We start from the raw sequence: 25319 nt of genomic DNA on the forward strand, positions 1-25319 counted from the left end.
CTGCTGTGAAATCATAATAATTGAATGCAACTTAATCAGTGTAAGAAGCTTCCAGATGTCATTTTTGTTTCGGTTTGCACATTTTTATTCTAACAGTTGTTACTGTGATATTATGGTAAACCGATGTTTAATGCCACAAAATGACTCTTTCGAAATGCATTTAGGGGGTTTATTTTTCTCACATCATACAAGAAAGATTTTTCTCACATGGTGCGAGTGTTTCGTCTCTTGAACGTTGCGCATTTCCTCTGTGAACAGCAGATGCGCTCCGGGTCCAGGCCGGCCCTTCTCTCTCTATATTTCTCTCTCTCTCTCTCTCTCACGGCAGGGATCTGAATGTGAATGCCCATATTTCTACATCACTGCCAAAAACCCAACAGCCCATTTCAGCTATTCACATTTCATGAGCAATCAAAGAGAGCAGGCGATGGGCTGTGTTTGACAGGTCTGTTTTCTCTCTGAATGTGGACGGATAACAGATCAGCTTATATGTGCAGTCGTTCGGTGTAATGTGCAGCTGTGCTAATGAACTGGTGTAATGGAGATTTACGTTAAAGGCTCCTGAAGAATTACAGGATGTAGAATTAAAATGAAATAAATCTCAAAGTAATGTGTAAAACAGCTGTATGTGCGCTGTAAATACATTTTAAAAAACAATACTACATTTGATGTTTTTAAGTATGAATAATTTGATCATACACAGCATATCTCCAGTGGTTCTCTATGCTCAGTAAATGAGCTCAGCGTTTTGTTCGCGTACCCACCTCACGTACCCCCAGGGGTGCACATTAGATTATATAATAATCAGTTTCTCAAGTGCCACCGATGCAGTTTTGTGTTTGATTAAATTGTTTAGGTTTTGTCTCACAGTTTGTTTACAACGATACGGGGAGTTTAAAGGGGTCCTATTATACTTTTACACTTTTTCAACTTTAGTTAGTCTGTAATGTTGCTGTTTGAGCACACAAAAGATCTGTAAGTTTACAAAAGCTCAAAGTCCACTCCAAAGGGCGATATTTTATTTAAAGGTACAATATGTAGGATTTTACGCCACCAGGGGTCGCTACCTCTTACAATAATAAAGGCGTATAATGATGACGTATATTCCGCATTAAGCGTAAGTATGGATCTTGTCGTCAAGCTGATGGATCTTTTATGGATGAGTGAATACACTGATGTTTTTAACATGACTGTGGTGTGAAGCAGGGCGCGATTGCTAGACGTATACCAGCGCCACACGCAACGCTAGTCCCGCGGATATAAAGGAATAAGGACATTTCATTCTACCGAACTACACGCAAGTGCTGAATTAATACTCACACAGGTCAGTTTATTAGAGGAATTAAACTTGAGGTAACGGAGCGCTGTTTCACTTGCTCTAACAGTTACACTATCACACTAAACAGCATTTGAGTGTGTTGAATGTTGTTAGTTAGGTTGTGTTGGCTGTATGAGACTAGCAATAAGCTAGATCAACATTAGAATAACATACAGATCATATTCTAACATTTCATCATGTTGAACTAAATAACATTGATTAGTTTTATGTACATTTGCTCACCTGTCTAATAAAGTAACATGCAACACTCGCGTCTCTGTCGAGTCGAAGTTAGTCGCGGACGTGGAGCTCTCGGCATCTCGAAAGATGTTGATCTTCGTTTTAGTCCTCTTTTTGTCTCAAAGTCTGCTTGCCATGGTCCATAATGTTTGAACAAAACAACAACAGCGTGAGCGTCTTGCTAGGCATAACGGCAATAACCCGGTTGTCCACGTCTGTTGCCATGGTTACTATCACAGTACGAGGTCAAACCTGGCGGAAACCGAGGCAAACACGGATATGACGGCATTGAATGGCGACTCCTCACCCCTGCTCACACGCCCCGTTTTCTTGATTAAAATCGCAATTTTCTCACGATTTACAAATAGTCGGAAACATTGGGAATATTGTAAGTAATCAACAAAACAAAATATTACATTGGCCTAGTGGTTTTTGGATATTTTACTGCAAAAATTCTGCATATTGTACCTTTAACAGAATCCACTTTCCAAGAACTACAACGATCGGCTTGTTTGAAATACAACGCGTTTTTTTGGGGGGCTTTATGAAGTCATAATGTTACTCATTTAAATAATCTCGCCCACGGAATACGTGGAAAAGTTAACGGCTGGTGTCAAAGAGACGCGGTTTGTTCCTCAACTCATTTGTTTGACCTTCCTAAGCCTGATGAACTTAGAGTGGTTAGAATTTATTTTAAACACGGTTCCTGAACATTATAATCCCAACGTTTATCTGTGTGCTGCACATTTTACGAAGAACAGCTTCAGAAACACAATGCAGGCGCTGCACAAAAGCTTCTCCTGAAATGGAGCAGTTTCCACCTTGTTGGGACAGTCTGTTGTTTATGGAAGTTTTATGTTGTTGCGACGCTCGCCTGCTAGCCAACATTAGTGTTGATATAGTGTTTACTGTAGCTTTAGTAAGACTGTTCGCCACCCCTTAGGGAAATTGTCCATGGCTTTCTGATCGATTACTATTTGTATTACCAAAGTTTTCTGACAAATATCATGATTAAGTGGTGTGCAGTCGTATCTAAAATGCATAAGCATATTAAAAAAAACAAAAAAACATACCACTCTGAAACGTCCTGTGGAATCCGTGCATGAAATCCGTTCTGGATGATCTTCTTGTTCGTTAACATTGTCAGGGTCTGAATCGGTCTCGAATTGGTTTGATATTGCCGCCATCCGTAATATTTACTCTAGAGCAGAACTTGCGGTTATGGAGGGGTGGGACATCTCCCAAACACACACTGCCAATCACAACACACTGGGCCAGCTAACCAATCACAGCACATTTCATAATTTGGAAGGAGGGGCTTCATCCAAACCGGAACTAAACGACGCGTTCGGGACTGGGGAGAGAGGAGCTGTAATAATGTAAAATATGTGAAAAATAATGTGTTTTTGAAAAATCAAGCATGACAGCATATTCTAGTACAACCCAAAAACAAAAGCAAGACTTCCTAAAAGGGCATAATAGGAGCCCTTCAACAAGATCATGGAGAGGGTGGAAATTGTGCATATAAAGCTAAATTATAGTGAAAAACCATATAAAAAGTGTAGATAAGTGTTTCTTGTCTCTCTTGTGAATGTTCTGGGTGTGTCAGCATGTGTGGGATTCAGGGCTGTTGACTCGGTGAGGTTTTGGCACACGTCGAGGCTGCAATCTGTAGCAGTGTGTAACAAGAACATGTTTTTTCTGCTTAGTCATGCTCTGATTCCACTGAGGAGTGACTTTAACATCAGACCTCTGAGCACGCTATAATAATGCGCTCCACATTTCACATTCACTAAGAGCAGACGTGAATATTTGCTCTGTGTGCTCACGTCGAACTCCTACACCCCTGGAACGAGACGTGGAGATCTGTTTTACATCAAATCTTCAATACTTGACACAATGAATGGTAGTTTCCTTCTCCGTTACTCACTTTCTTGTTTCCCAATATCTTTCTGTCTCTTCTTTGCTCATTTCTCAACCTCTTGATTTAAAGGGGTCATATTATAGGTTATCTTTTTTTAAAAAAAAACTTAACTTGTGAAATGAGCAAGAGTTCAAACTGAAATAAGACTCTTCTGTTATTATTTTGTGGTGTTTTTGTGAGCTTTGCTGAAATACTTTTTGAGAGAAATATTATTTTGTTATAGTAAATGTCCTTTTTTTTTTTTTGCAGTTTCAGACTTTCTTTAAACTGCTGCCCTATTTTACACTGTGTGAAGCAGCTCTGTAAATTGCTGTCTTTTAAAGCTCACAAGCTGATCCATTCTTCTGAGAGACCATGAAATTGGAATTTGTTGGGCTTTTAGTCCATGTCTATTAGCTTTACTGTCATCTTTGTGCTAGTGTACTTTTAGCAGATACTGTATGGCACGCGCATTTAAAATATTTCTTTATGCGAAAAACAGAACAAAAATATTGATGACATCAACTTGCACTCAGAGGCGTATGCAAATTGTTGTCCAATAAAACCTCCTGCAGTAAAATGGTTTCTTTGCAAATAACTTGCACTACATTTTGTGAGATGGTCCTCACTGCAGAACATGAAATCCAGGGGGAGGAGTTGGATCCAGATCCAACTCCCCCCACCTTATATACCTAAACCTACCCATCTCCGCCCCCTGATCCCTAACCGCACCCCTAATCCTACCCATCTCCGCCCCCTAATCCCTAACCGCACCCCTAATCCTACCCATCTCCGCCCCCTGATCCCTAACCCCACCCCTAAAATAGGGCAGCAGTTTAAAGAAAGTCTGAAACTGCAAAAAAAAAAAAAGGACATTTACTATAACAAAATAATATGGGGGTGGGGTTAGGGATCCTAACCCCACCCCCCAATCCTACCCATCTCCCCCCCGATCCCTAACCCCACCCCTAATCCTACCCATCTCCGCCCCCTGATCCCTAACCCCACCCCTAATCCTACCCATATCCGCCCCTGATCCCTAACCCCACCCCTAATCCTACCCATCTCCACCCCCTGATCCCTAACCCCACCCCTAATCCTACCCATCTCCGCCCCCTGATCCCTAACCCCACCCCTAATCCTACCCATCTCCACCCCCTGATCCCTAACCCCACCCCTAATCCTACCCATCTCCGCCCCCTGATCCCTAACCCCACCCCTAATCCTACCCATCTCCACCCCCTGATCCCTAACCCCACCCCTAATCCTACCCATCTCCACCCCCTGATCCCTAACCCCACCCCTAATCCTACCCATCTCCACCCCTTAGATCTGGATCCAACTCCGCCCCCTGGATCTCGTGTACTGCAATGAGGTGCTACTGCATTTTACTGGCAAATTTGCAGTGATGAACCCTCGCCGACCGTTACAACACTACTGACAAACGGTTCTGAGGCATAAACTTTGACAAATATCCTCCATTACTTGCAAAGCTGCGACAACAATGGGCAATAAATCACAGCCGTTGAACCTTTCTCTGAAGTGAAATCTGAATATTCATGTTATTTCAGCTGTGTAATGAGCGAACATTCAAAGTGAAGTCAAATGCATTTTTCACTCACAAAACATGACAAATACTCCAAGGCAATCCCATAATGCAATGTGGAAAAAAGTTTTATTGCTATATATGTATTGCTATGGCCGTTATATGGCATTTTTTAATTATCAGCATAGACCGATAAGTTTATCTGTTTGGCCGATGTGTCGGAAACTTTTATTTTGACAGTGATCAGGACTTTTATTTTGAAAGTGCTGAGTCCAAGCTTCGATTCTCCATCTTCATTAGTTTACTATTTTACAGATTTATTTATCAAGTAATTTTTTTTTTTTGCATATTAATTTTTGAATGATTTATTTCTAATTTAGTAAATCTTATATAAAATAAATATATATTTAATTCCAGCAATTGTGATGCATGTGCTTTTAATATATTTTAAATTAAATATATATGATATCATATAGATCGGCTTTATATAGGTATCGGTTATCAAAAATGTTAGATCGGTCGACTACTAAAAAAAAGTATTAAAAAACGTTTTAGTGTGTACTGTTTATATTCATTAAAGTATTTGGCTTTGATTGTGTTGCTGCTGCCCATGAAGAGCATTTCAAATCAGTCATTACGAGTTTCCATTTCATTTGGATGCTCTCTATGTAGACATGCTGTTGGTTAGACTGAGGTTTGAGGTTTAAGCAGAGAGTGGATCTGTGTGTGGATGTGTGTAATTAGTGGTGTGGTGGTTTAGTTCTCTGTCCAGTGGTCTGCATACTAACATAAACCACTCGCTAAACCAGCCTCGGGTCTGAGCTTTGTGGAGGAGCACTCGTGTTCATGTTTTCTTGTGGCTTTGAGAGCCGGCCAAACCTTCTCATCTAATGTGTCCAGCCTTCTGCCGTTGCTCTCGTCGTTTTCTTCTCCGTTTTACACTGAAGTGATTAATGAGCAGCACACATACACATTCTCCAAACTCTCCAGCACATGTTCATAAGGAAGCACTTACATAAATCAAAAATCACTCATGGACATGTTTCATTTTCTGCCAGTAACTCTTGGCTGAACGATAGTGCCATCTGGATACGCCGGTTAGTTCACGTGACCAACCTTTGACCTTTGGGAAGAAACGAATGTTTACCCAACGGGCGTTTATAGAGGAAACGGCAGGACACACACACCTCCTGACATGCACATGGCTGTTCTCACCTGCAGTCATTAGTGTCTCGCCGTGAGCGCTCAGAGAATAATTCAGTTATTCCGGCAGCATCCGCGAGTGCTCTGTAATCCAGCTGTAAGGGGCAGGTTCACTTACCTGAGATGCCTAACTTCCTGCTTGTACAGGCTGTATTTAGCTTTATTACAAGTCTGTCTGAAATACTTGATTGTGATTGATCAATGGTGTCATTCTGTGGTCTAATATTTGCATATAATGACTCTAATCAGAAGAGTGTGTGGGCGGAGTCTCTCTGCAAACGCACTGCACTCGCAACCAAATCAATCAAAAATCACAGCCAATCAGAAGAGTGTGTGGGCGGAGTCTCTCTGCAAACGCACTGCACTCGCAACCAAATCAATAAAAAAATCACAGCCAATCAGAAGAGCGTGTGGGCGGAGTCTCTCTGCAAACGCACTGCATTTGCAACCAAATCAATCAAAAATCACAGCCAATCAGAAGAGTGTGTGGGCGGAGTCTCTCTGCAAACGCACTGCACTCGCAACCAAATCAATAAAAAAATCACAGCCAATCAGAAGAGCGTGTGGGCGGAGTCTCTCTGCAAACGCACTGCATTTGCAACCAAATCAATCAAAAAATCACAGCCAATCAGAAGAGTGTGTGGGCGGAGTCTCTATGCAAACACACTGCACTCGCAACCAAACCAATCAAAAATCACAGCCAATCAGAAGTGTGTGTGGGCGGAGTCTATCTGCAAACGCACTGCACTCGCAACCAAATGAATAAAAAATCACAGCCAATCAGAAGAGCGTGTGGGCGGAGTCTCTCTGCAAACGCACTGCACTCGCAACCAAATCAATCAAAAACCACAGCCAATCAGAAGAGTGTGTGGGCGGAGTCTCTCTGCAAACGCACTGCACTCGCAACCAAATCAATCAAAAATCACAGCCAATCAGAAGAGCGTGTGGGCGGAGTCTCTCTGCAAACGCACTGCACTCGCAACCAAATCAATCAAAAATCAACAATCTTTGTCATAGTTTGAACGTTTATTTTCAAAATCTGAGGTGAATTATTCCTTGTCGCTTTCAGTATGGCTATACATAGGGTGACCAGACTTCCCGTAAAATTCGGGACAGTCCCGAAAATCTAAGCTGTTGTCCCGAATCCCGAATCTGGCCCTAATTGTCCCGAAAATTATACTAAAGCAAAATCGTGAGTAGTTATTGTCTGATAAAACATAAAAAACTGTCCGTGGAGGTTGAGTCGTCCTTAAGCCAGCCCTCGCCGGCTGCTCATTGGCTGCAGCATCTTTTTTACAGATACCGTAGGCTCGAATTTAGATATTGACAAGCTCATTTTCATTCATTCGTGTCATTGACATGGCTGGTGTACCGGAACCCCAACACACCACTAAAAAGCTAAAATGTCTCTACCGGGAGGAGTGGGTGGGGAATTATCCATAGTAGCGCCCATCCCCCCCCCCCCCCCCACCCACCTCGTCATCCGAAAACCGTCTAGAATTTTAGACAATCTCATCTGGTCACCCTAGCTATACATGATATTCATACTGCATATTTTGACAAATTTTTGCAGGGAATATACAAAATATGTTTCAAATATGAAGTGTTGCTATACACACAGAAAGGACAGGTAGTTGTTTTTCTGCTAAATATTTCTGTATTCTTTTTTAAATATTTTGACAGTGATGAAAGTGTGAATGAAATATGTGAATGAGTAATTGCAGGCCTTGGTCCAACCAGTCAGGACTTTGGTTTTGTATCGGAGATTTTCAGAAGCTGTGTGAAGCATGTCGGTCTTGCGGTGAGATTTGGAGCGGGGAAATCGGGAGACGGATATAATTGGTAGGGTTGCCAGCAGCTCTCGGCCAATTTGCATTCGATTCTCCATCTCTCCTGGTGGTCTGATCCACACTCTATACTTATAAAAGCAAGAGGCTTTCTTTCACCCAGAACTCACCTGTAGAGAGAGAAAGAGAAACAGATGTTCTCACACAGGACAACAGCTCCTCGTAGATCTCGTGGATGTGCCTCATCTGCAAAGAAAGCCCAAATGGCAACTTCTGCACCATTGCATCTGTCTCCTGAATAAACAGGCTATCTCTGTCTCTAAATGATCACTGCTTTAGACATTTGCTGTTTCAATGGAAATAAAAGACGGGCAGCAGTGTTTCAAAACACTTTGGTGTTCTCAGCTGTGAAAATGATATTCCTCTGCTTCATTCTGAGAATATAGTGTCAAAGACAACATGAATCTTCATTCACAACTCATTTAATGTCTACAATGTGACATGACATGATACACGATGATAAAATACACCAGCGTTCAAATAATATTTACATTTTTTAAAACAGCTGTTTTCTATGTGAATATATAGTAAGTGTCATTTATTCCTGTGATCATTACTCCAGTCTTCAGTGTCACATGATCCTTCAGAAATCACTCTAATAATATGAGGATTTGCAGCTTAGGAAAATAAATTTGATTATTATCAATGATGAAAACAGTTTGAAAAACAGCAAATGTTTGTTGAAACCGGGACGCATTTTATTTTTCAGGATTCTTTGATGAATAGAAAGTTCAAAAGAGCAGCATTTATTTGAAATCAAATCTCTTTTGTAACATTATACATGTCTTTATTTGATCAATTTAATGCATCAAAGTGTTACATTCTTAAAACAAAATATCTTACTGAGCCCAACCTTTTGAACAGTAATGTATATAAAACATATTCGTAAAACATGAACAGTCCCATTTTTTGTTATAATCATATGAATAATTTAGTTTGCTAAAGATCCAGTATGTGGTGATAGGTGTGTGTTTTTATCAGCGATGGTCTTGAATGCAGCTGAGAGTCTGGACTCTGTGTTATAACTAATGCCTGGTTCAGATTACACGATTTTAGCCCGATTTTGGCACGATCCGTTTGACGTAGGGTGTCGTGGGGATTCGCAAACGACAACGGGCGTCGGGACGCAAGATTCGATCGTATCATCTCGTATAGTGTGTCATAGTGGGCGACAACCTACGTCGCGTCTGCGATGCTTCACGACAGCACGACAAAAAGACTAGCATGTTTAATTTTTTTAACGGTCGTCCACGACGGGTATGTATGAGGTTGACCAATAGGAGCACAGAAGCTTTTCCGTACACAACTTTCAAAAATGGCGAAACGAAAGAGAGACGATGGTGCTACTAGGTGGAGTTATGACATGGAGGAAAGGTTCGTGGAGCTGTGGCAACAGTAACAGAAAACAATATTTTACCTCAAGTTCTCTTTGGAGGATTGACAGCCCATACTGTCCTCTTCGAGCAATCCAGGAACGTGTCCATTGTCGGGTTTTCTTTCTTTTGTTACGTTTTTCTGAACACAGGACAGCCAACACTCACCACTTCATCCATTGTCTGTTTACGTTTGTTTCCGGAAGTCACTCGCTACTAGTTTCGCCTTCTCGATGACATCACGCGCGTCGGTAAAGACGGCACGCGACGACTGGTCAGGAAGCAACGGGTAGCCTGACATGTTTCTTGTCCACGACACGACAGGATTTTAGGAGTCAAAATCGCGTAATCTGACACAGTGACTATCGTAACAGACAAAAAAAATCGTGTAATCTGAACCAGGCATAAGAGTATTTTTTCCCAACCCACATGACTAATGGTTACATAAAAATAGTCTAAAGTAATTTCACAGCCAGAGAAAATGATTACACTTGAAAACCTCTGAATCTGGAATACCATGCACCTGATGAGCTACACACAACATGGCCAGGGGTATTGATTTAGGCAGAGAGGATGAGTTTCATCGAGGCTTTATGTGTAGCAACTGACAGAAGATGAGGATCAAAGACGAGAGAGAGAGAGAGAGAGAGAGAGAGAGAGAGAGAGAGAGAGAGAGAGAGAGAGAGATGGTCATCTCTGGTTCTGGCCGTGGAGAGACAGATGAACAGATGTATGTTCATTTGGACAAATGGTGGTGAAGTCTGTGCTCTCGCCGCCTGATGTCCGTCCTCTGGGCGTTTGGGATTTGAAATGTTTTCCTCTCAGTGCAATCACATGCTTACAGAACCGGAACCAGATCCTACATGGCCCTGTCCCACTTGGCCAATAGCTGGAAACCGTTTCTCCGGCGGAGCGATTATGAAAGCGTTCTGTAATAAGCACACGGCGAACTGCCAAGTGTTCGAGTCTTTGATTCTGAAGTTCAGAAATATTGTGTCCCCATGTCTCTAGCTGGGATCCCACGCGACTTCTCAAACAATTTGTCGTCTTTGCTTGCTTTTTAGCAGATGAGTGTCTCAACGTTTTCTATGTTCCTTGGTGTGGCTCTGTATTTTTCAGTCAGAAAATCTGGTTCAAAATCTAAACGGGTAGTGCTGGGAATCTGGTTTAGCCCTTAAATTCAGTTCATTTAGGAATATCTCAGCCGTAATGTCATGCAACAATCTGGTGATTTGAAGAATCAATATTGAATCATTGATTCTTTGATCCCAGAATGCATCACGACAAGCTTAGAGTAAAAAAAGAAATGTCAATGTAAATGTGTTATGCAGTATTAAAACAAATATATAGCTCAATTTAATGACCAATGGATCAATGTTTGGTGTGTGCTTGTTGTTCACATTCTAATTAGAGCGCTGCGTTAAACACGAATTCCTTTGGATGCAAATCAGGCACTAATGAGGTTTCATTTGAGTGAGGACGCTGCCTATGTAAGAAGTCAGACGCTCACGCTTTTGAGATCTTCACGTGTGTTTCCTCTCTGCGTTCTTCCAGGCTCGTACATGATGGTGGACACCTCTCAGCACGACTATGGAGAAAAGGCTCGCCTTCAGCTGCCCGTGATGAAAGAAAACGACACCCACTGCATTGACTTCAACTATCTGCTGTTCTGCCCGGACGGCTCCAGCTCCGGGACGCTCAACATCCTGGTGAAGGTCAACAAGGGGCCGCTGGCAAACCCCATCTGGAACGTCACGTCCTGCACCGGCCGAGACTGGATGAAGGCGGAGCTCGCTGTCAGCACCTTCTGGCCCAATGAGTATCAGGTATGCAAATCACCCAGCCAATCAAAAGATGCGAGACGCAAAGATGCTAAAGCCCCGATATACTCATGGGGAAGTTCTTTATCGTTCGTCGCTCATGGGTAAAATGGAGTTGGAAATAAATTTGCAGTGATGTACTGTTAGCGATCATCCTGACGCCGTCCACACTGCCGAGAGCGAATGTTAGATGAATATGTAAATATGTGCTGCACTTGACTAAATAAACACACAATACAAATGCAGAAATTCAGAAAGCATCGGATCATTGTTTGCACCAGCTCCGTGACTCCAGTCACGTCATGTTTATTTATACAGCACTTTATACTGTAGATTGCTGTAAAGCCGCAGTTTTACTGTATTAAACATGAAAAACAGTGTCAGTGTCGCTTTCAGTTACAATTACAGCTTCAGTTTCTACTATACAGCGGTTCTCCAGTGTGTTCATGTTACTCGCGTCTGAACAGAAGAAATGAACCGGAGGAGATTTACACCTCAGAGAGGGCGGAGCCTCAGAGCCACGCCCACCTTTCCCGGAGAGTTCGCTATGACAAGCTGTTTCGAGCTCCTGAAGCACAGATTTAGTTGGAAGGACATCACACCCGTTCATCTTTGATTTCGCTTGAAGTATATTGGGTCTTGAAAGCAAACTAAAAGCACATTTTTAAAGACTTTTCCCTCAAACTCTGAGCTCGAAATTCAAAAGAGGTGTTGTCGGACAGTAACTCCTGAAGTCCATGTGGTGACACGTTCCTGGCGTCAAGCCCTCTAAACAATAGTATGAGAAACGGCATCACAGTGGATGTTGTGCTTGTAGGCAGAGCTGGGTTAGTTTCAGTGTGACCGGAGCTGGTTTATGAGAATCTAGCGGTTCTGTTGAGCTTTTCAGTCATATTCATGACAGTAATGGCTCTTATTAATGTGTCCTTGCATGTGTAGAGTCACACGGAGAGTTTCCTGCTGGGGAAACGTCTCTTTGGGTCAGCGGAGCTTCTTCACGGGACTTTAGTTTTTCAATACAATCGCTTTTTATAGTCCCAGTAGAGTAGTATTTCATCCACTGAATATGACTGCTTTAATGATCAGTCTCTTCTCTTCTCTTCTCTTCTCTTCTCTTCTCTTCTCTTCTCTTCTCTTCTCTTCTCTTCTCTTCTCTTCTCTTCTCTTCTCTTCTCTTCTCTTCTCTTCTCTTCACTGTTGAAAGTGGGTGTGTATGTGTCAGTGTTTGCCTTGTGTGTGTGTGATCTGACGGGTTGTTCTGCTTCAGTGTGTGTGTGTGTGAGACGGTGAATACTGAAAGCCTCCGTCTGTGTTCAGACTAATTGGGAGTCCTGACTGATCTCGCCTCTCTCTCTCTCTCTCTCTTTCTCTCTGCTGTCTCTCTTTCTGTGTGGGAGACAGAATTTTAAACACTGTGACGATACAGTTTCTTTATGCGTCTTTATAGTGTCCGTCTGTTTGCTTCAGCTTTATCAGCCCTGCACGCACACACACACACACACCTGGAGGGCCTCTACTGGCCGCCCACACGCACTACACGTCTCGCTCGGAGGAGCTGTGAGGAGACGCTGTTGTGATTAATATTGCGTGATGTTTCCGAGGCGGGCTAATGGATCAGGAGGGCTTGTTTCTTCATGTCTGGATGTGATTTCTGACAGTATAGAGTATATCCCACCTGCTGCCCCCCTAAAGCCCCGGAGACGTGTCCCTTCTAATGAGTCCAGGCGTGTTACGTCCCTTCATCACACTCTCTCGCTCGCAGTCCATCTCCAAACCCTGGTGTGGGCTTGTTATTTCTTGTCCCCTTTAATTAGGCACTGATGAGTCAGATCTGTTGCTGGAGTCCAGTTTATTTTAGCTGAAGACCTGATTCACTTTGGTTTTGTTTTCTCTGTGCGTAACTCCCGAGGGAGTCTTCATCCCCTGCGAGAGCGCTACACTTCCCCGATCAGATCGTTAGTCACCACGTCAAACGGACTGGCTTAATGAGCTGGACACCTGCCCTCGGTTACTCTCAATTATTCAATGTCAGATCGTCTGAAATCACGCCAAAGCTCAGAACTGAAGCGTTTGAGGAAGTCGCTCGCGTTCGCCGTCGTTAACGTTGTCAAAGGGAATGAGTTAACGTGTTGCTGGCGCTCCTTTGGTCATCCTTCAGTTCCCATGAATGATTGAATATCCAGTCACAGTCGCTAAACTTGAGAGAATACGTTGTTTTTCTGTTTTTTTCTTCTAAGGCAAATAATGTTCATGTTCCTTTGTGGTTTCTCTGGCTTATGATGTGTTCTTTAATAATGTTCTTTGAGGACGCAAAACAGAAATGTGCGTCATCAGCAGGCTTGTGTGTGTGTGTGTGTGCGTGCGTGTGTGTGTAATCGCTTGGCTAATTAACTAATTAATTACCCACTCACAGAATCTGAACTTTACATGCTCATTGGTGATCTGACTCCTAACTAAAGCTTTATAATTCACTGGCATACCGGAAATGTTCTGTTAGTTAATAAAAAAAAGCATTAAATACGTTTCTTAAAGTCCCCATGTGGTGCAAATCCAGCTTTTAATGTTGTTTATGTGTCTATGTGGTGTTTTTAATACGCTTTAAGACAAACCATGTGTAAGTTCATAAGTCGACAGCATTGCTGAGTATTTTCTGCTTAAAACTGCAGTGAACCAAAGACAGTCTCAAAAACACGGTGTGAAATCGCTGGTGTTTCTGACGTCACAAACGACCTTGTAACCAATCAGATCAACGTGTGATCGTCAACCAGTGGATCTCTGAGCTGAGGGAGTGAGTGGAGGCGGGGCTCATCTGCATATTCATAGAACCGCGTATACTAAATGAGGCAAGGGTGTCGAGTGACAGTCAAGATATTTTAAGGCATGAAGACATTTTTTTTTCAAGGAAAAAACTTTTAAATATGTAATTTTGGTGATCAAAGATGAGTTTTAAGTATTGACTACAGGGGGACTTTAAGATTAATCCTAAGAAATGCAATTCTTGAAAAATTTTCTTAAGAACAAGAAACAAGACTCCTGATCAACTCAATGACTTGTTTTGTAAAGCGGCATGTATTTTAAATAGGGTGATCTCAGGTTGATTGGGACTTTTTGCCATTGAGATGACTGGGAAAACGAGTGTCCCAATCAGGTCATTTTAAAGAGCTTGTCCCAGGATGAAGCAGTCTGTTCATCTTCCCTCAGTTCCCTGTGCTCATGAACGTGTCCGGCTCTCAGACGAGCCCAGTGCTGCTGAAGCGCTGTCATTTGAACATGAAATGTCCCTATTTGGCATGTTTTTGTCCTTACTTGAGTTGGTACTGGATTTTGAATTCAGTCATGTCAGGCATTATAATGATGATCATTGTTTACATCATGATGCCACTTCAGGGAACTCGTGCACATTCCTAGTTATAGTAATATATATTACATGTAGCTAGTGTTACGCTCAATATTTGAAACAACCCAATAAATTCATGAAATATCTCACATTTGAAGATTTACGGCAAGCTGGAGGTTAACATCTCAACTAGGAGAATTAAACATGTATATTTGTGTAACTCCCACTGAGTATTTGTATGTGTAATTAATTAGGAATGTGCAAAATTAACACTTTAATTTAAAATATTAATAGTTACCTGAGCGAAAAAATCATCTAAAGGAATGGTTAAAATAAGTTTTACTTCAAATGATTAAATGTATGCTATAATGATTGCCTGTAATCCACTATCCGCTATATGATGATAATTCAGTGTCCCCAACTGAAGGATATTCTGACCACCACTACACCATTGTGCACCTCTAGCCATGGGTTAAAGAAGGGCTCACACTTTTCCCAGGGTTCACAACTCCGTGTGAATGCCGATTTCCCACCTTCTCCCAAAACAAGATCCCTCAGGGCAGGAGATCCCGGCGGGGCTCGGAAGAAGGTGTGAGGGGACTGATTTAGAGGGTGTGTGTGTGTGTGTGTTAGATAAAGGCTGGGGGTGTTTTGTGATAGTGTTGAGAGCTCACATTTAGTCAAGGTCAGCACACATAAACACACACACACACAGACACACACACACACACTGTTTTATCTTGTGTCCAGCATAGCAGTAATGTATAAGTCGTTGCAAGCTTAGATTAGCGTACACAGTGTGTGTGTGTGTGTGTGTGTGTGTGTGTGTGTGTGATGTATGATACGAGCGTTTGAAAAAGTGCATAATGTGTGTATGTCCTCTGTATATGTGATACAGAATAATATCTTATCTTTCTCACTCAGCTTCACTAACCAACACACACACACACACACATTTACCTGAATATGTACCTGCATTATTATTATAGTCTTGAATATTCTTGCCATTTTTTTATGTGGAAACATCCTCATTAAGGTTTTATAAGCACTTTGTATATGTCTAGGTGAGAAACACGAGCACACGTGTGTGTGTATTCATATCATTGTGTGGATTTCCATAACCTCAAGCCCAACATACAGGCGTTTGGTATGTTTTAAGCTGTTGTTCTCCATGGACGTGTTTAACTAACACTGTGAGATATCTCATCCTCACGCCCCCCCCACACACACACACACACACACACACACACACACACACACACACACACACACACACACACACACACACACACATAGTTTATACCACGACAAAGAAAGAATTCCCCCCGATATTAAACTCATCATTTAACCCGTATGCTGTTATTGTGCAAGGAACACATAAACATTGTAGCCATCATTCCCTTCCCTTTTATTTCTCTGTACAGTGTTTGCGTCTCACGGAGAATGGTGTGTTTTCCTGTCGTCTGGGCAGATAATGACATGTTTTAAAGTCATTAGGCTGATTACTCACACTCACTCTATTGTGCTGATTTAATGTGCTTCACTGTGTCTCTCTCTCACTCCTCTCCTCAGTGTTGTAGATCAGCTTCAGTTCAGTTCAGCCGCCGGCTTTCGCACGTTATTCAAGTGTTTAAACTAAAAATAAGAGTATACTTTCTGTCTACTTTAGGTGCACTTATCAGAGATATACTTAACAAAATTATACTTGGGTTATGCTTAAAAGTAAGTCTATATTTGGCCTATACTTAATCATTTGTTCAAGATACACGTAAGAAAAGTACTTGTAGAACCGTTTACTATTTTAATAGAGTAGCCTATTAAGGACTTTTCCCACATGTATTGGTTGCATTCAAACATTATTATTTTATAAACTTACATGTTTAAAGCAACAAGTCAGCTTTGTGGTGGAACAGCCTTAAAGTCATTAGTACTGGAACTGAACCTGACCTTTTTTCTACACAGTTCTATTAACCCACACAGAAACATATAAACGTGGCTGATTTTATTAGCAATTCTTCCAAGGTGTGAGCGTATTGTAACAGACTTGATTCATACTGGCTTATAGGCCATTACCTGAATATATAATTTAGCATCTTATCATAAATCATTAAGTCAAAAGGATCAAGTCTCTTTATGTAATGCATAAATCATTGGCATTAATCCACTGGTAGTGTACATAGGAGTTCATTTCAATGCAACTTAAAGTACAGGTAAAGCCACGTAACTCCACTGGGTCCTCGAACTGTCAGTCAAAGCTCATAGCTCCGCCCACCTCTATCATGAATGAAGATCCTCGAACTGTCAGTCAAAGCTCATAGCTCCGCCCACCTCTATCATGAATGAAGCTCCTCGAACTGTCAGTCACAGCTCATAGCTCCGCCCACCTCTATCATGAATGAAGATCCTCGAACTGTCAGTCAAAGCTCATAGCTCCGCCCACCTCTATCATGAATGAAGCTCCTCGAACTGTCAGTCACAGCTCATAGCTCCGCCCACCTCTATCATGAATGAAGCTCCTCGAACTGTCAGTCAAAGCTCATAGCTCCGCCCACCTCTATCATGAAGGAAGCTCCTCGAACTGTCAGTCAAAGCTCATAGCTCCGCCCACCTCTATCATGAATGAAGCTCCTCGAACTGTCAGTCAAAGCTCATAGCTCCGCCCACCTCTATCATGAATGAAGCTCCTCGAACTGTCAGTCAAAGCTCATAGCTCCGCCCACCTCTATCATGAAGGAAGCTCCTCGAACTGTCAGTCAAAGCTCATAGCTCCGCCCACCTCTATCATGAATGAAGCTCCTCGAACTGTCAGTCACAGCTCATAGCTCCGCCCACCTCTATCATGAATGAAGCTCTTCGAACTGTCAGTCAGAGCTCATAGCTCCGCCCACCTCTATCATGAATGAAGCTCCTCGAACTGTCAGTCAAAGCTCATAGCTCCGCCCACCTCTATCATGAATGAAGCTCCTCGAACTGTCAGTCACAGCTCATAGCTCCGCCCACCTCTATCATGAATGAAGCTCTTCGAACTGTCAGTCACAGCTCATAGCTCCGCCCACCTCTATCATGAATGAAGCTCCTCGAACTGTCAGTCAAAGCTCATAGCTCCGCCCACCTCTATCATGAATGAAGCTCCTCGAACTGTCAGTCACAGCTCATAGCTCCGCCTACCTCTATCATGAATGAAGCTCTTCGAACTGTCAGTCAGAGCTCATAGCTCCGCCCACCTCTATCATGAATGAAGCTCCTCGAACTGTCAGTCAAAGCTCATAGCTCCGCCCACCTCTATCATGAAGGAAGCTCCTCGAACTGTCAGTCAAAGCTCATAGCTCCGCCCACCTCTATCATGAAGGAAGCTCCTCGAACTGTCAGTCAGAGCTCATAGCTCCGCCCACCTCTATCATGAATGAAGCTCCTCGAACTGTCAGTCAAAGCTCATAGCTCCGCCCACCTCTTTCATGAATGAAGCTCCTCGAACTGTCAGTCAAAGCTCATAGCTCCGCCCACCTCTTTCATGAATGAAGCTCCTCGAACTGTCAGTCAGAGCTCATAGCTCTGCCCACCTCTATCATGAATGAAGCTCCTCGAACTGTCAGTCAAAGCTCATAGCTCCGCCCACCTCTATCATGAATGAAGCTCCTCGAACTGTCAGTCACAGCTCATAGCTCCGCCCACCTCTATCATGAATGAAGCTCCTCGAACTGTCAGTCACAGCTCATAGCTCCGCCCACCTCTATCATGAATGAAGCTCCTCGAACTGTCAGTCACAGCTCATAGCTCCGCCCACCTCTATCATGAATGAAGCTCCTCGAACTGTCAGTCAAAGCTCATAGCTCCGCCCACCTCTATCATGAATGAAGCTCCTCGAACTGTCAGTCAAAGCTCATAGCTCCGCCCACCTCTATCATGAATGAAGCTCCTCGAACTGTCAGTCAGAGCTCATAGCTCCGCCCACCTCTATCATGAAGGAAGCTCCTCGAACTGTCAGTCAAAGCTCATAGCTCCGCCCACCTCTATCATGAAGGAAGCTCCTCGAACTGTCAGTCAAAGCTCATAGCTCCGCCCACCTCTATCATGAATGAAGCTCCTCGAACTGTCAGTCAGAGCTCATAGCTCCGCCCACCTCTATCATGAATGAAGCTCCTCGAACTGTCAGTCAGAGCTCATAGCTCCGCCCACCTCTATCATGAAGGAAGCTCCTCGAACTGTCAGTCAAAACTCATAGCTCCGCCCACCTCTATCATGAATGAAGCTCCTCGAACTGTCAGTCAGAGCTCATAGCTCCGCCCACCTCTATCATGAAGGAAGCTCCTCGAACTGTCAGTCAGAGCTCATAGCTCCGCCCACCTCTATCATGAATGAAGCTCCTCGAACTGTCAGTCAAAGCTCATAGCTCCGCCCAGCTCTATCATGAAGGAAGCTCCTCGAACTGTCAGTCACAGCTCATAGCTCCGCCCACCTCTATCATGAATGAAGCTCCTCGAACTGTCAGTCAAAGCTCATAGCTCCGCCCAGCTCTATCATGAAGGAAGCTCCTCGAACTGTCAGTCACAGCTCATAGCTCCGCCCACCTCTATCATGAATGAAGCTCCTCGAACTGTCAGTCACAGCTCATAGCTCCGCCCACCTCTATCATGAATGAAGCTCCTCGAACTGTCAGTCAAAGCTCATAGCTCCGCCCACCTCTATCATGAAGGAAGCTCCTCGAACTGTCAGTCAAAGCTCATAGCTCCGCCCACCTCTATCATGAATGAAGCTCTGCTCAGTTTAGAACGTCTCTGCTTGTTTGCAGTTCAAGAGTAAATGAAGAACTGATGTTTGAATAAGTACAGTGTTTTCTTTATTCTACAAACACTGTATATATAAAGGCTAATGTTTTATGTATTTGAGGAGGGAAAAAGTGTTTTAGTCTGGCATTTGTCGTTAGTGTCTTAAACAGCCTGTGTGAAGCACTTCATCTTTAATGACATGAGAACAGAGAAACTGAGCGGCCACATAAACACAGTAAACTTCATAACCTGTAAGTTGATTGAGTGCAATGCCTCAAGTCAAGTCACCTTTATAGTCCTGGCAAACTGGCAAAGTAACTCATTTTGGAGCCAAAAATAGAACTAATTGAAAAATATATTTTTTTCAGCATAGATCATTTCTATAAGGTGTCCAGAACAACATACTAAAAGTCCTAAGAAATCGTAGTTGAGGAAATATGTTTAATTCTCATCAATCCAAGATGTGTGCCAGTAAGGCCAGGCAACAACACACCCCGATGGGGCTATCTTTCTTTACTCCTATCAAAATAAAACTTGTTTGTATTACAAGTTTCAAGTTTAAGCAAATGAGCTATACACTAATCGAATATGCCCAAAATACACCCAAATAGGCTTAATTGGTTCCTTTACTCCTACCACATCGGGGTGTGTTGTTGCCTGGCCTTACTGGCACACATCTTGGATTGATGAGAATTAAACATATTTCCTCAACTAGGATTTCCTAGGACTTTTAATATGTTGTTCTGGACACCTTATAGAAATGATCAAAGCTGCAAAAAATTATTTTACAATTAGTCCGTCGTAAAACGCTACTTTGCCTGGACTATTATTTATATAGCACTTTTACAATACATTGTTTCAAAGCAGATTTACAGTGATAGGAAATGAATGCAACCGAGATTGTATTGGCTGTGCAGCAGCTCTGGAAGAAAGTCACTGTCTAGCTAAAGTAAGTTCAGCATTGATTCATTTCCGTTGTAAAAATCATTCGGTTTTAATTTAGGGGCCGTTGACACGACACCGTTTTCAAATGAATACAGAAAACTTTGTATGCGTTCTAACTGTTCAATTGCACGACAACTGCGTTTTGGTGGACTATACATTCATATATATCTATATATGAGTTTCTTTGTTCTGTTGAAAAACAAAACAAAAAAAACATGATATTTTAAAGAATCTTGGCAATCAAACCGTTGACGGTAGACAATGACTTCCATAGTAAGATAAACAATAATACAGACAAAAGAAACTCATACAGGTTTGGAACAACTTGAGGGTGAGGAAATGATAACAGATTTTTTTATTTCGGGTGAACTGTCCCTTTAATGATAATGGTAGCCCTTTATTTTACAGTCCAGTCCTGTTTACATACTATATACGTATTAACTAGATAGGCTACTAAACCTGAGCCTACCCGTAAACATGACCTTAACCCATGTAGTAACCTTATATTATCCAGTACTGTCTTAGTGAAGTTCACTGTAAGTACACGTACTGTAAACTAAAGTGCAACCATGATAACAAACAATGTAAACAACATTTTAAAAGACACTGAGAGTGTTCTTCTCCCGAAGCTGTGACTCTTTTCAGACGGATCCCTATCTTTTCCTCCGGCATTGATCGGAGAGACTGAAGGTCTGTCTTCTGCTGAAGAGACTGGGCTTCAGGGTGATCTCCATAAGCTCAGCGAGCGAGAAATGACAGATTACAATCTAACCTGAGGGATGAAGTATGGGCCGTCCCGGGCTGAGGGATCTGCTGCTCGGGGACTGGGATGTATTGCCCCTAATGGGCCGGAGTCTTGGCACGCGGAGCGGCTGCGGTGGAGGACGTCTATTCTGCGGGAAAACAACATTTCGGCACGCGTCTCTCCAAATGATGAAGGACATCTCGCTCTGCGCTCGCTGGCAGACCCGCCGAATAACACAAATAAAAAGCGCGCCCCACGCATCACATTGGCATCAATAAGGATCTTTCCTTGCTCTCATTGTTTACTCATAGAGAGCTGTGGTAATGATCACCACCGCCAATGCAAATGTGTGTGTGTGTGTGTGTGTGTGTGTGTGTGTGTGTGTGTGTGTGTGTGTGTGTTCTTGACAGGTGAAGAGATGAGAGCTCAGAGCTCAATATCTGGTGAAATGTCGTCAACAGGAAGAGGAAAGTGTGCATGTGTGTTTGTTTCTTATATCTGAAGTGCCGTTTTTCGGTGACACTTTACAATAAGGTTCATTAGTTCACATTAGTTAACTACCTTAGTTTACATGAACTAAGAATGATCAATACTAAGATTATTCATCTTAGTTAATGTTAATTTCAACATTTACTGATACATTATTAAAATCAAAGGTTGTATTTGTTAACATTAGTTGTGCTGTAATTAGTGCTTTTTAAAGTCACCATGAAATCAAAATTCGTGTTATTTTCATGGAATATTGCAGTGTTTATGACTAAATGATTTACATCATTATTGTTTTAAATCCATGTTCCTGATAATCTTGAATCAGAATAACTTCCTCTTGCTGCATCTCTTCTCTTCTGTGATGACGAGGGCGGGGCTCTAACCTGTCAATCACACCAGATCCACCAATAGCAAACCACAACCATTTGGTTTCACTCGGATATACGACGCAATAAAGAAGAAAAGATCAGCACAACTCACAATTCATGCCGAGTTTAGTTAATTATCACTAGTGCTAGTGTGAATAGTGATATATGGCGAAACCTCTTAACAGTCTTAAAGTTGAGTGTGTGTGTGTGTGTCGTCCTGCAGCGTTTGAATGATTCCTCAGTCATGTGTGTTGTTGAGCAGAGAGTGCTGCTACTTTACTGAGAGATCAGATTTTCTTCTGCTGCACCAGAAAAAGTGAAAAACTCCCGCAGATTTAGGAACCATATATACATATAAACCTTAGCAACCAGCCAGATACACCATAGCAACCAGCCTGAACATCTTAACAACCACAAGCTCTAAAACACTCTTGTTTGGACTGAATACATTCACACATGCAGATACACAGTCATCATGTAGGTGGCGTGATGCTGTCTGTCAACCTGAAGACTCGTCTCTCTTTCCTGAGGGAAAACAAGAAAATGAGAACTGCCTCTCTCTCTCTCTCTCTCTCTCTCTCTCTCTCTCTCTCTCTCTCTCTCTCTCTCTCTCTCTCTCTCTCTCTCTCTCTCTCTCTCTTTCGTCATAATGTTCCTCATCTTTGGTCTGAGAGTGTTGTATGTGTGTGTGTGTGTGTGTGTTGTGAGTCATCAGCCTTAAGCGATATTGATTGTGGTACATGCAGGGCTTCAGATGTAATCAATGTTTCATAATTTAATGCTCTGAAGAGTCATTTATGTGTTCAATAGAAACATGATGGATGATTGTGTGTGTAATGGATGTTTAGACATGATGCAGTCCAAACACACACCCTCAAAATCACTGCTCAGAGTTTTATCGCTACTCGAAATGTATAAACACTGTCAAATATGCAGTATTTATGTAGAATGCAGTGTGTGTGTATGCAGCAAGTGCTTTGCTTAGACGTTTTTAGTGTGTGTTTGTTTTAAAGGGGTCATGAACTGCATTGTTTTATTATTTTATAATGTTTTTTAATGTATAAAAGGGGGTGCCCTTATAATGTTAGTATGATTTTTACATAAAAAATTGTCATAATTTTGAAATAAATGGCTTTTTCCTACCCTGATTTTATCCTCTGATTTGAACGCTCTGTTTGAAGGGGCGTGTCTGTGTGAGACTTCAGTGTAAACGCCCAGTGCTGTGATTGGCTGTGAGACTTCAGTGTAAACCCCCAGTGCTGTGATTGGCTGCTGTGAGACTTCAGTGTAAACGCCCACTGCTGTGATTGGCTGCTGTGAGACTTCAGTGTAAACGCCCACTGCTGTGATTGGCTGCTGTGAGACTTCAGTGTAAACGCCCAGTGCTGTGATTGGCTGCTGTGAGACATCAGTGTAAACGCCCAGTGCTGTGATTGGCTGCTGTGAGACTTCAGTGTAAACGCCCAGTGCTGTGATTGGCTGCTGTGAGACTTCAGTGTAAACGCCCAGTGCTGTGATTGGCTGCTGTGAGACTTCAGTGTAAACGCCCACTGCTGTGATTGGCTGCTGTGAGACTTCAGTGTAAACGCACACTGCTGTGATTGGCTGCTGTGAGACTTCAGTGTAAATGCACACTGCTGTGATTGGCTGCTGTGAGACTTCAGTGTAAACGCCCACTGTTGTGATTGGCTGTAAGACTTCAATGTAAACGCCCACTGTTGTGATTGCCTGTAAGACTTCAATGTAAACACCCACTACTGTGATTGGCTGCTGTGAGACTTCAGTGTAAACACCCACTACTGTGATTGGCTGCTGTGAGACTTCAGTGTAAACGCACACTGCTGTGATTGGCTGTGAGACTTCAGTGTAAACGCCCAGTGCTGTGATTGGCTGCTGTGAGACTTCAGTGTAAACGCCCACTGCTGTGATTGGCTGTGAGACTTCAGTGTAAACGCCCAGTGCTGTGATTGGCTGCTGTGAGACTTCAGTGTAAACGCCCAGTGCTGTGATTGGCTGCTGTGAGACTTCAGTGTAAACGCCCACTGCTGTGATTGGCTGCTGTGAGACTTCAGTGTAAACGCCCACTGCTGTGATTGGCTGTGAGACTTCAGTGTAAACGCCCAGTGCTGTGATTGGCTGCTGTGAGACTTCAGTGTAAACACCCACTGCTGTGATTGGCTGCTGTGAGACTTCAGTGTAAACGCCCAGTGCTGTGATTGGCTGTGAGACTTCAGTGTAAACGCCCACTGTTGTGATTGGCTGTGAGACTTCAGTGTAAACACCCACTGTTGTGATTGGCTGCTGTAAGACTTCAATGTAAACACCCACTGCTGTGATTGGCTGTAAGACTTCAATGTAAACGCCCACTGCTGTGATTGGCTGCTGTGAGACTTCAGTGTAAACGCCCACTGCTGTGATTGGCTGCTGTGAGACTTCAGTGTAAACACCCACTGCTGTGATTGGCTGCTGTGAGACTTCAGTGTAAACGCCCACTGTTGTGATTGGCTGCTGTGAGACTTCAGTGTAAACGCCCACTGCTGTGATTGGCTGCTGTGAGACTTCAGTGTAAACGCCCACTGCTGTGATTGGCTGCTGTGAGACTTCAGTGTAAACACCCACTGTTGTGATTGGCTGCTGTGAGAGTTCAGTGTAAACGCCCACTGCTGTGATTGGCTGCTGTGAGACTTCAGTGTAAACGCCCAGTGCTGTGATTGGCTGCTGTGAGACTTCAGTGTAAACGCCCAGTGCTGTGATTGGCTGCTGTGAGACTTCAGTGTAAACGCCCAGTGCTGTGATTGGCTGCTGTGAGACTTCAGTGTAAACGCCCACTGCTGTGATTGGCTGCTGTGAGACTTCAGTGTAAACGCCCAGTGCTGTGATTGGCTGCTGTGAGACTTCAGTGTAAACGCCCAGTGCTGTGATTGGCTGCTGTGAGACTTCAGTGTAAACGCCCAGTGCTGTGATTGGCTGCTGTGAGACTTCAGTGTAAACGCCCACTTCTGTGATTGGCTGCTGTGAGACTTCAGTGTAAACGCCCAGTGCTGTGATTGGCTGCTGTGAGACATCAGTGTAAACGCCCAGTGCTGTGATTGGCTGCTGTGAGACTTCAGTGTAAACGCCCAGTGCTGTGATTGGCTGCTGTGAGACTTCAGTGTAAACGCCCACTGCTGTGATTGGCTGCTGTGAGACTTCAGTGTAAACGGCCACTGCTGTGATTGGCTGCTGTGAGACTTCAGTGTAAATGCACACTGCTGTGATTGGCTGCTGTGAGACTTCAGTGTAAACGCCCACTGTTGTGATTGGCTGTAAGACTTCAATGTAAACGCCCACTGTTGTGATTGCCTGTAAGACTTCAATGTAAACGCCCACTGCTGTGATTGGGTGTGAGACTTCAATGTAAACGCCCAGTGCTGTGATTG

General features: G+C 43.1%; 1 protein-coding gene across 14 annotated transcripts in view; it reads left to right on the forward strand.

Moving 5' to 3' along the window:
• ptprk (protein tyrosine phosphatase receptor type K) overlaps nt 1–25319 on the forward strand; it is a 229609-nt gene that overhangs the window by 58074 nt on the left and 146216 nt on the right. For all 14 annotated transcript variants that reach the window (XM_056233705.1, XM_056234489.1, XM_056238174.1 and 11 more), the window contains one exon: nt 10985–11256. In XM_056233705.1, coding sequence (XP_056089680.1) covers nt 10985–11256 — 272 coding nt within the window. The remainder of the gene's footprint in view (nt 1–10984; nt 11257–25319) is intronic.

Source organism: Rhinichthys klamathensis, unplaced genomic scaffold, assembly GCF_029890125.1.
Source record: "Rhinichthys klamathensis goyatoka isolate OS25496 unplaced genomic scaffold, OSU_Roscu_1.1 h1tg000001l_1, whole genome shotgun sequence".
NCBI lineage: Eukaryota > Metazoa > Chordata > Actinopteri > Cypriniformes > Leuciscidae > Rhinichthys > Rhinichthys klamathensis.